The 12673-nt window shown below is 42.3% G+C and overlaps 1 protein-coding gene across 2 annotated transcripts in view; it reads left to right on the forward strand.

Moving 5' to 3' along the window:
- Rsu1 (Ras suppressor protein 1) overlaps window positions 1–12673 on the forward strand; it is a 175703-nt gene that overhangs the window by 79405 nt on the left and 83625 nt on the right. The window contains exon 8 of one of the 2 annotated variants that reach the window (XM_028764887.1): window positions 9490–9622. The exons of the other annotated variant lie outside the window; for it this stretch is intronic. Coding sequence (XP_028620720.1) covers window positions 9490–9622 — 133 coding nt within the window. The remainder of the gene's footprint in view (window positions 1–9489; window positions 9623–12673) is intronic. 2 annotated transcript variants of the gene reach the window in all.

The raw sequence follows: 12673 nt of genomic DNA on the forward strand, positions 1-12673 counted from the left end.
TTATGCCATCTATAAATGCTTCATAATTTATTAACCAAGTGTTAGATATTAAGCTGTGTCTAGTTGTTCAGAAAGAACACAAGCAATATTTAAATTGAATATTTACGATACTAAATCTCTCAGAATCGTTTTGCTTATGTCCTCACCGTGCAAATTCCCCAGTCACATCATGTAAACATTTTAATAGTCTTTCAGAGAGCAGGTACAGATTGGTGTTCTGACCAGCAAAGTAGAGAAAATGTTCATTTCTAGAACCCTGGTAACCTCAAGGAATTGCAGATCTTTGGGTATACATCATCTCATAGAATAAATAGGTTGAAAAGCTGAATGTGCCCCATGGGCTGGTGGTTTGAATGGTTTCTCACCAACAGTGGAACTATTTTGTACAATTCTAGAAATCTGATAGGTAAAGTCAATCTGGAAGTAGTCAGGTCATTGAAGACTGGTCCCTAGCCAGTTCCTGTCTGTTTCTTTTCCTGCCATGGTGTAAATGGACATGTTCTAGCAGGCCTTCCTCTCCACAGCCAACTGAACCCAAGGCATCCTTCCTCCTGCATCTTGCTTCTGTCCGGTATTATGGTTGTAGCTACTCTGAAGTAAAGGCTAGAGGACATTCTGAGAATTGGAAAACAAATAATTACTGTTACTTAGGTCACAAAGCAGTTAAGTGATACCATCCATGCAGACTATGCTGGTAAGGGAATGAAGGTATCTGAGGTAATGTGCTAACTGGATGCTAAACTAGCTAGAAACGTTTCCGTCATTAAGGAAAAAGTCCTATATATTTAAGTTAAATGTATCAAGTGAAAATGGGCTGTTGACAGCTTTATCAATTCTATTAAAAGTAGTGATGCAGATACTTATTATTCAAATATGAAATTTTTTGTCATTAGTTTAAATTGCTTAAATAACTCCACCCCACCCCAGTTTCCACATCACCTGAGACTTTCTCAATATTAGCATTTCTGGTTTCTCAAGAGGATGGAAGGAAGACTTCCCAGTAGCCCCTTAAACAAAGGAATTTGATGAGAAGCAGGATCATGGTGAATAAGACAGGCCATGACCAGTGCTCATGGAGAAGATACAGACCACCATTGGCTAGCAATCTCTCAGTCTTCAACAAAACAAAATACAATCATTGTTTTTAAACTGCATTGTAGCCTTCTTTTATTTTGAGATGGCATCTTGTTATCTATCCCAGATGGCCCTAGAAGTCCCTTTGTAGCCCAAGGTCTTGCCTCTGCCTCCTAGGTACTGAGATTACAGGCATACAACCCCTTATCCCTATTCTTGATCACTCACACCTGCTTTAAGTATGTGTCCTCCAAATGCACATTGTAGGGTTCTCTTAAAATTATAACAAAATCAATTTTTATAATCTTATGGCACTTTCCATTCCGTAGCACCCACTCATCAACAGTCCTTGGCACGAATCCACAATGCCATCCACTGATGATTATTCTCCCTTGGCAGATGGGGAGATTGAAGCTCCATGGAGCCCAGGATTTGCCCAGTCTGGTCTCAAAGTCAGTGAATGGTGTGTGTTAAACAGAATGCAGGATCACTGAGGTTTGTTCTATGTGATCTGACATTATGTGAACAACACAAGAGAAATCTGGCAAGCAAAAATGGTACTGCCTCCTATGTTTAGAAGAAAGATAGGGAGATCCTAAACAAATGCCAGGTTTAGAACATGAATTATTTATTAACGGCCATATCCACTTGCAAAATAAAGCCACTGTGGTGATGTGCACTGGGGATGCTCACTGCTCTGTTGCTAGGTAATCATATCCACAAGTGAGTGAGAGTTAGCTCCTCCTGTCCCATATTACTCTGGGCCACGAATATATAAAATGGCCAAGAAACACATGAGATGGAAACAGTGTAAAATGTGATTTTTCTTTATTGGGGAAAGGCTTCTGGACCTATTTGTGCCAGCATGCACATAAATCAGCGGCTGCTTTTGTTGCATCTATTTGGCAGGGGGGTCTTGTTTTTGTTTTGTAGCCTTTTTCAATTTGAATTATGCTCTTTGCCTGGACTACCTGCGAAGAGGAACTGTTTATTTTAGCATGCATGATAGAGCATCCCTGCATTGCAAGCCTAAATGAACAGAATGCCTATTTTCAAAACAGGTTGCCCCCACCCGAGAAAGGCTAAACAGACAATTGGCTGACTGATGGTGTGGCCTTGCATTCCCCACCGAATAAATTGGAGAGCTGTCAGGAGACATCCTGCCTTGCTTTGATTGCGCTGATGATGCACAGAAAGAGAGCCACCCTCAGACTCAGCTTCTCACTTCATTCAGGGTCTGAGAGACCGTCATGTGTAACACAGGCTGTAAGGGCTGCTGGCATGATGGGCACAGTGATGGGATGGAGCTTTAAACACAATATGAGGCTCCTCTTTGTAACAGTGACCGTGCACTACGTATTCTGAATTGGTTTTGACAAATTGTCTTTCCATGTCCTTTCATCTCTTCATCTTTAATCTTTTTTTTAATTATGAAAATTAGCCACACTTACTGCAACACTAAGTTCTTTAAAGGCAAAGTATGTTATCCTTTTTTTTCTGATGGTTCGCATCTGCATCTCACCTTAATTTCTCCTATTTGGGACACCAGAGTTAATATATCTGGTGAGTATCCCTTTCTTCTTTCTATTTTACACATAAAATTCAATTAAACACATACCATGAGATTATTTTTCTTCTGTCCTTTGTGAAAAGATCATAAGTATACTGGACACTTTTTAAAAGAAAAATAATTATAACTTGGACCTCTTTCCAGGACAGTCCATACAAATGTCTATTTTAATTACTAAGTCACCTTTAACAGCATTGCAGTTACCTTATCAACTGATAGTGAGCACTCTAGTTCCAGTCCCTGAGTTTATTCTTGCAAATATTTACTATTGCCACATAAGCATCATTTTATAAGCTTCATCAATTTTTATTCAGTTAAGAAGGGACTGAAAACGAAGGAACTTTTCATAGTCAGCCAGCTATAATCACACATTTCTGTAATTAGCAGGGTTACATGCTGTAATAAAAATTATAGAGATTTATGTGCACACTCTCTCTCTCTGGAGCAGCTGTAAATGTAGCTTTTACTTTGTGTTGTCATTGTTTGTCATTAGTTTCCTTGTGGGAATTTAGTGCAGAGCAGGGAGCATCTTCCAGCTGCCTCGATACCTCGCCCGGGTTCCTTCATGAGCACAGTTACCTGGGCTTGCGCAGATGTGGGAACGTAATGATGTAGTACCTAGTCAGCCATGCTTTTCCAGTTTAGCCTTGTTAGACCATGGTCTTAGATTTTTATGAGTGAGGGAGAACCCGACTTTCCAAGTACATTAATTTAAATGCTCTCCACGGCATCATTGTGAAATTGGGGAGGGAGGAAATGCCATTTTGATGACATGAAAAATTTACCCAGCTCTCCTCCACCCCCCCACCCCCCACCCCTCGCTTGCTATGTGATAAACGGGGCTCCTGGCCATATGCGTCAGGATCGTGAGTCCTCAGGAAGAATTTTCACAGTGTGATTACGGGAAACAACCAATTTCCATAAGTGAAAATGAGCGTACTTATTAATGGGGCCTTGGTTGCCTATTGCATTCAATCACGTTTATAAGCAGCAAGGCGAATGATTGTATTGCATGATTTAGAGTTTACACAATTACCACCGCGCAGCCAAGCTGGCTGCGCTAGGGGCCGGGAAGGAAGCATATGTGGTCCTTTTGCAGGTAATAAAATGGAAAATCCAATTTGCAATTGCAGAATAAGCCTCTGAGTGATAGATGATCTTCATGGCAGCGTCGGTCAGAGGGTCACAGCTAATCACGGCGCCTGGCTTCCCCAGTGGCCCACACCTCCTGACTGAGGAGTGAGCAAAGTGTCTGGGAGCCAGCCAGCATGTCTGTAGATGCACCACTTTCGAGCCTATTAGATCCTCTTTGTCACAGTGCTTAATCCTGCTGCCTGGTCCTTGTTAGAACACCACCAGAGCACCGCTCAGCCTTCTAATAAAGGGGCTGGGTGAGGGCTCCTCACTGGACGCACTGAAGCGTGCAGTGCGAAGGCGATTGTAGGCTGACAGACAGCAGGATGAGATGCCCGCCTGCATGTTATTACTTAAAAGGGAACACACCCCAGACAGCTGACAGACAGTCTTCACCCGAGTGATAGAAACTTGTTGCTACACCAATACAAGACAGGTGTCATCTTTCCTCACCGTGTAGTGGCCCATCTTTACTTTAATTATATTAACCCTTTTCTGAAACTGCTGCACACCGGCCTGGTACAGAGTGAGGTAAGAGAACCCTGAGACAGATGGTTTCTGGGAGGATAGCAGCTACACAGAAGCAGGGATTGTGTTAACTCCCAGTGACACTGAGTTGAAAAACAAAAGATGCTCAGCCCACCTTGCCAGGCTCCCATGATAATTCCGAGGAGACTTTGCTCTTTTAGGATTACATGTAATCTCCATCCTGGTCATAGGGAATTGATTTCCGGATTTAAGGTTTGTTTGGGATAGTCCACGTGGTCTTCACAGTCCTGGAATCAAACAGGAAGTTGGTGTTTTCTTTTTCTCCGCAATGAACTTGAACCATTCTTTTCTTTCAGGACCCCCCACCCCTAGGTCTGTGAGGTCCCTAAGTAATTGCCTCAGTGGCACTGTTTAATACTAAAATAAGCATAATATAATGGCATAAGGTAACTCGGACCTCACCTCCCCCTCTCCGCACAGGGAGCAGAACAGCAGCAGAGTGGATTCAACGTGATGGAAATGACGGCGCTGATCTTCCGTGGTCCTTTTCCTCTCACTCTCACACGTCAGACTATGACTCCTTTTCCCCTGAAGGGAGCATGTCTAGCTTACATCCAGCATCTCCTCTGTGCTCCAGTTAGCAGAAGTCATTAGCAATCCTCTGTGCTTTCCCAGTCGGCACTGACAGCACTAAATAGAGACATCACTGGGGACTGACAGATCTCCAGGGGGCTGTGGGCTTCAGGCAGAAGGGCACAGCTGACCTTTCTTGGCGTTATTCCCTTGGGTATGTCTTCCAAGTGTGGCGATGAGGGAGCACGGGGTTTTTGTGCATTCTTTTTAGAGGCTTCACCATTAAAGACCACAGGGTTTGTAAGAAGCTGTCGAGTGGTTAACCAGAGGCTATGCCCAAGTTTCAGTGTATTGGTAGTTGGTTGGCAGTAGACTGTAGATTCTTCTTTTCTGCAGAATTGTGTACCGGGATCTTCTGTTCAAGGATGCCACTGCTGTAGTTAATATTAATATTAACTATCCTGCCTTTGCTCATTCAGTTCTCAGATAAAAGACACACAACCTTTACATTTATAATAGGCCTTAACAGCATTAGTGATGGGCAGATATCAACCCCTAAACCATTTTGTCTACTTCCCTGCCAAAAACCCCGAGATATGACTTGCCATGTTCTGCCTGGACTGCTCTAACTCCTCCTGGCCAGCCCTCATGGCCGGTTCTCATGATCCCTTACCCTATGGTGTCTTCTCTTTTCATTTTCCTCTCTCCTCGTGGTCTCTGCTTCAGACCTCAAGCCTGAGAACCAAAACCCCGCCTACCTCTCTTCTTCCCAGCTACAGGCCATATGCCTGTTTTTTGACCAATCAGGGATTACCTGGGGGACAATGTGGCATAATGACATCACTTGGTGTACATGAAGATCTCCTGAGGCAACCAGAACTTGGGGGCTAGTATTTAGCATTACAATTCATGGCAATAGACCAGACCTCATCATGACACTGAAAATTCATTTGTATCATACTTTTTTTTTTTTTAAGACAGAGTCTCTCTATAGGCCAGGCTAGCCTAGACCTCATAATAATCCTGCCTCAGTCTCTCTAGTGCTGGGATTATAAATATGAACCACAGGGGCATGCCAGTGTGTCCCTGTATTTTCAGATTACTGGGGTAATCCTTGAGACTTGGCAGAGGGGGGCTCGTGATATAACCCATAGAGAAGAGAGCTCTATTTTCTCACTGTCTTATGTCAATAGATTTTGAATAAGCAATGCTGGTCGATGATATCTCTCCCAGCCCTTGCCATGATCCATGTTGCTCTCACTGAGCAAAGGCCCTGAAACCCAGCACTGCCAGAAATCCTTTGTGCTTCAAATTCTCTGTTCCTCTTCGCAAAGTGATGAAAATCTCGTATTCCTGTGGTCCCTGTCTAAAGCATGAATTCAAAAGAAGCCATTGCTGTGGAAAGTTAGTTCATGGTAAAGTGTGAATGACACAATGTCCTAGATGCTTGGTCTGCACAATAGGGTTGTGCGCAGTGAAACTCTGCTCGAGCTCTCAGTAGGGGACCTGTGTTCATGTCAGAAAGGGGAAAGAGTTCCCACAGAATTCCCACCCAGTTTGTTCACACCCCACTCCCATCATTTTGTAGTATTTACACCTCGTCCCCACCACCTCTTATAATTGTGTTTGTTTTGTCGTTGACACCAGGCTAGGTTAGTATCGAGCTTAGGTGCAGGAAGATGACAATATGTAAGCTTAGATTACGTCTTAGATGTGACAGTAGGGGTTTGTTCACCTGTAGCACCTCCCTTCCCAACTTACTAGTGAATGGTTACTGTAGCACCTATTGCAGGGTACAAGGGACCTTCCATAGGTGAGCATGCACCCTAAGGATAGTGGGTAGACTATTTATTGTTCATAAATATACAAGAGTGAAAAAAATCCAGGCTTATTTTTAGAAATTCTCATCATTCCCACTCCCACTTTTTTTTTTTTTTTGGAAAAAGGAATTCTGGAGAAATGGTATTAGTGAGAGGATGATATGGAAGAGACGTAGGAATTTAAAAACTATCTCATAAGGCGAAACTAGAGTTACAGAAAAATATAATTGAGATATTTGTCTCACTCTTAGGAACCCAACAAGGCCCCCTGATGTAAAGATGTAAGGACCTCAGAAGGGCCTCCTTGCCAGCAGCATTAGGCTCTGAACAGCTACCTAGCTGAGTATCTGCAGACCTTGAACTTGTATCTATTCCAGGCAGCTCCCCGCCTCATGGTTTAGAGAATCACTCTCATTCATTTCCCAAGTGATGTAAAAGCTGACTAATGATGTTTAATCATTAAGATGAGGGAAATGACAATATCAACAATCTTGGATAACGATGTATCTTGCTTACTTTTACACTTTACACCAATAAACACTGTTTCTTTGGAAAGATGTGATGAATTACTTCCCTAATATTTAGTGTTTTCTAAAAGTTATTTCTAAGATTGTAATGATTTATTTTTTGAGATTATAATTTAATTACAATGTTTTTCTACCTTCCCTTTTCTTCTTCTAAACCCTCCCATATATCCCTCATCCTTCAAAATCATGACCTCTTTTTTCATTAATATTTTTCTTTCTGTTTTTTTCATGTTTTTCTAACAAAAAAGAAAGAATGGAAGTACTTATCCTGTGTTCTAAGAAAAAATACAATTGTATCCATTTTCCTAGTAAAACTTTCTGGAGCTGGAGAGATGGCTTAGTCAGCGAAGTATAGGTCCTGTAAAGCATGGGAATTTGAGTTCAAATTCCTAACACCTGTATAAAAAGCTGGGCCAGGGCATGACGGTGCTTGTTATGATCCTGACACTGGGGAGAGACAGACAGGAAGATCCAAGGGGCTTGCAGGCCAGTCATTCTGCTGAATCAGTAATTGCCAAGTTCAGTGAGAGATTCTCTGTAGAAAGTAATGTGGAGAGTGAGGAAGATTCCAGACTTTTGCCTCTGGTCTGCACACATGCATGCACATATGCATGTACAACACACACACGCACACACACAGACAATCCGTGCATACAGTACACATCATGAAAAGGAAAAAAATTTACCCAGCTCTCAGATCAACTAGAAAATGATTTGTATTGTGATCTACTTGTATCTCAGAGTATACGTTCATTGTCCTGACCACCAGATCTGACAGAATGCCACTCATGTGTCAGACAGAACAGGACAACCGTGTCACTTTGAAGTGTTTTGAGAAGGGTAAATGCTGTGTGTCTCTGTTCAAACAGCCCTGTGCTGTAGACCACAAGACTGAAACTGGAGTTGCATAGTAGAACTTTCTGGAAAGGCCTGTGGGGACTCTCCAGGTGAAGCTATATCGTTTCCTGCTGTGGTAGTGTCCTGTCTTGATCATGCCTGGCAACCATAGATTGCCGTACTTGAGGCACCTCCTTCCTGTGTCCCGTTCCATTTTCCAGCATACCAAAAGTTGGGGCAGAGGGAACTGTCTGGTCATGAATAGGTCGTACTCAGGAGAGAGGGAGTTTACTGGCTTCAATGCCTTATTGACAGCATTATTGACCTAAATGGACACACAGCTGAATTGCTTTGTCCACAGAAAGAAACCAAGGTTTGGTGCCAGGTTCAAGGTTCCTGGCTAACATTTTCTGTAATTGAGGCATATTAGTTCATTCACCCAAATTTCCATTTCTTCACCTATGAAGTGACCCTAGGGAGTGCTAGAAAATTAAATGAGGAAGTATTTTTCGAAGGCAATTTGTAAGCCATTTCACCTGAATGTTAGCCTCTGTCGTCACTGTGTTTATGAGACTCACTTAGGACTGATTTCCGATGTGTTCATCATGCTTGAGTGGTCCACAGTAACACTACTAGGGTAATGTGCCCCTGTTGCTTCACTCAGGTTTTGTGCTTGATGAAGAAAGTTCTGTTGACCTGAATTGCCTTAGATCCACTCACAAGGAAAGAACATATCTTGACATCGTTAGGAGCTTTTTAATTATGTCCATGGGTGGGCATGTGCTTGGCTGGATATGGCCATGGGTGGGTATGTGCTTGGCTGGATATGTCCATGGGTGGGCATGTGCTTGGCTGGATATGGCCATGGGTGGGCATGTGCTTGGCTGGATATGGCCATGGGTGGGTATGTGCTCAGTGTGAGTTCAAGGTACCCTTAGAAGGCAGAGGTGTTGAATTGCCCTGGAACTGGAGTTGCAGCTGATTGTGAGCCAGTTTATGTGCTTATTGAGACTAAACTTGGTCCCTCTCAGCAGCAGTGCTCTGTCGTAATGGCTGGACCATCTTTCTAGTCCCTCTTTCAGTCTTGAACAAGACTTTTAATCTCTGTAGCCGATATCTAGAGTAAAGCATGCTACACTGGAAAAGGTGCTTTATCAGGTTGACAGAATACTTTCCTCTATTTCCTCTCCTGTCCTTCCTTCTCTCCTCTCCCCACCTCCTTCCTTCCCTCTCTCCCTTCCCTTTTTCTTTCCGTCCTATCTTCCTCCCTCATTTGGTATCCATTTCTTGAATCACCATCAACATTGTATCATCATCAACATTGCCTAGTATACTAGTAATGACTTGGGGTAAGCACTTTAAAAAAATCAAATAAAAATGACTTATAAAGTATATAAAGATTTCCCCATTCTCTTATTGGATGGTAGAACCTTCAACTTCCTTTTGCTCCTCTTGATCTTTTCAGGCAACTTGGATCTAACCGGTCAGAAGCAGGTCTTCAAAGCAGAGAACAACCCCTGGGTTACCCCAATTGCTGACCAGTTCCAGCTTGGTGTCTCCCATGTTTTTGAATATATCCGTTCAGAAACATACAAGTAGTGAGTAAACTCTGATTTTCTAAAACATCAGACTGGTTTTTAAAATAATTTAGAAATATTTAAATGTTTTTGTTAAAAAGCGTCTTGTGATTTTTTTTTCCTGTTGTTAGCAGCGAGCATGTAAGCATTTCTAAATGTTTTATTGAAAACTACAGGTGGTAATTGTCTCTGATATTTGTACAATATTTTTATTTGACATGTAAAAGGACATTTTTGCCAAGTCTGCTTAGAGAAATTTTAAGGTATTAAATTGATTAAATATCCGTGGTATTCCAGGAATTTCACCAGACACAGTAAGATCTGTGCATTTTCTATTGTTCTGTGAAGGAGAATTACAAGTGTCAGGAAAAAACGTGTTAAGTCATTTATCTGGTAAATCTGTAGAGAGTACCAACCAGGACAACAGCATATTCTGTTACTTAGAAGGTTTTACTTTAATGGGATAATGAGCTCCCCTGGAAAAACGGACAGACACGAAGGGACAGAAGGAAGAACTAGCCAGCTTTAGGACATGGTTGCACCATTTCTTAAGTTCCTCCCTTAGATAAAGAGGCACCATGGGGACCCTTCTCAACAATACCTAGTTATTCCCACTTCTCCCTCTCTCTGTGTTTCGGGGTTCTCAGGGCTTCTCCCACCGCCCACCTGCTATTGTTCTGTCTTCTGTCATTTCTCCATCTTACCCTAGCTCCTAGTCCCTAAGATGTTCCTTTATTGCCATGCTGACCTGATTCCTAATGCAGAAGGCAAAGGCAGTTTTAATTTTAAACATCTGAAGAGAGACTTGAGGAAAATCCAGTTGTACTTTAATCTACTTCTATTTTCATCTCCAATTTAGCATCCGGACTACTAGAGCAGAGCTAGACTATCAATAAAGGACGTGCTCCCTCTAGACTCTCTTGCTTTCTTCCTGAGTATCAATCAGAAAGAGCTGCACTCCTACCCCCACCCCTAAGCCCACCCCCACCTCACTCCCAACTCAGAGCAATTCTGTACTGGGCCAGTGGGTCTGGATCTTGTGACAAGACAGAAGCTGTTTCTCTGCTAATGGCCAACTGTCAATCCGAAGTCCTCCATCAGGGGTGCTGTAGAGAAGACTATGCTAAATAGAAAACTACATACTCTGAAGCATTGGGAGTTTACATAGAAAGAATTTACATAGAAATTGACAAAATAGCAGCCCTCAGCATAACATATGGGTCTGGTAGGTTGTTGTGTGTGGACTGAATGGGTATGTATGTGTAGCATTATAGATTCAAGCTTTTCAAAAATGCAAATATAGCTCAGACTTAGAAGTTGTTTAGTTAGTGAAAATGTGTGAAAATATAATTGAAATTTAACAGACTATTTTGTTCTTCTGGGTAATTATTACCATCATGTGTTTTGTGGGTTTGTTTTTTTTTTTTAATTCTAGCTCACAGCTGATAACGGCTGTTAGCAAATGCAAAGATATGGGGCCTTTATATATGTGGTAATGTACAGAACTGTACCCAGACCAGCCTCTTTTAATCTAGGCATAGAGGAAATATTGCTTATTATTCTGATTAACAATTTTTTATTTACTCTAAATTAATTTATAATTTACGGAAGGTTAGAATTCATTGTGCTACTAACTTGAACTTCATTTATAAAGATTAATTTGTGAGTTCCTAAGGTTTGTGGTACCTCACAGTCATTATCAGGCAATTAATCAGCATTATGCCTCTTATAAATAGATCCAATTGATTTAAGCCACAGTTAGGATTCTGGATGGAGAAGAGATATATTGGTGAGTTCTTTGGGAGTTCTTTGAACACGAATGCACAGCAATTTTAATCAGTAACATATACTACATATGTATATTTGTATGTGTATGTGTGTGTGTCTGCATGTGTGTACCTGTGTGTTTGTGTGCATGCATGTGCCTGTGTGTGCCTATGTTTTGCGGGACAGTGCATGTGTGCCACAGTGTGCAGGTAGGTGTCAGAGGATGGCCTTGGCTGTCAGCCCTTGCTTTCCACTGTGTTTAAGATGGGATTTTAATAGTATGTATGCCAGACACCTGACCTGCCAGCTTTCAGAACTTCTGCTTATATCCCCCATGTCACCAGTGGAACACTAGTGAGTCCTGCTGTGTCTGCATCTGATTTTATTTGGGTTTGGAGGATCTGAACTCAAGCCCTTATGTATGTATGGCAGGCATTTTACCTATGGAACTATCTCCTCATCCTTGGTAGTAATATCCTTAAAAAACACATTTTTATTGATTCCTTGTGAATTTCACATCATGAACCTCAATTCTACTTATCTCCCCATCCCTCCATATCAGCCCTCCACCCTTCCAACCTTCCCCACAAAACAATCAAGAGGGGGGGGGGAATAAAAACAAGTAAACAGCAGCAGAAAACACTTCTTCCTGTGGAAGCTGTGGTGTGCCATGGTGTGTCACATAGTGTCCCCTTTTGCCGAAACAGCTGCACTTGCAAATGTTCATTGCATTGAGTCATTTGTTCTGGCTTTAGGCCTCTGGCTTCCACTAAACTATCAATACTGGATCCTCACCAGGACGACTCTTGAATAACCTGCTGTTGCCCTGCATCATGGAGATCCTGCAGCTTTGTTTCCACAGGACTGGCCCCTTCATGGGCTCCAGCACGAGTAGATGGCTGTGACATATGGGAGAGCTGGCCCAGTTCCTCGCCTAGGCAAAGCTGGAGAGCTGACCCTGGGGGCATAGGCAGAGCGGGCAGACTTCACTCTTGTAATGCCTTAAGCAGCTATAACATCTTGTAGTGTACCTCCATCTGTGGACCAGTGGCATTCATATTAGTACACACTTGATTATCATAAAAATCCAAAACGACTTTTTCAGGTTTTAGATGTGACCACATAGGTCTGCAACATATTCATGGCACACATCATTTTTGTAAAGGCAACTTTTCTGTGCAGTGCTTGAGTTTTAGGTTCTTGAACCTAAAGCATTATAGTTTCTTTTGTGAGTGTGTGTGTGTGTGTGTGTGTGTGTGTGTGTGTGTTGGGGGGGGGTATGTGTCCATGTGTGTGCATGTGTAT

This window comes from Grammomys surdaster, unplaced genomic scaffold, assembly GCF_004785775.1.
Source record: "Grammomys surdaster isolate TR1022 unplaced genomic scaffold, NIH_TR_1.0 146, whole genome shotgun sequence".
Classification (NCBI taxonomy): Eukaryota; Metazoa; Chordata; class Mammalia; order Rodentia; family Muridae; genus Grammomys; species Grammomys surdaster.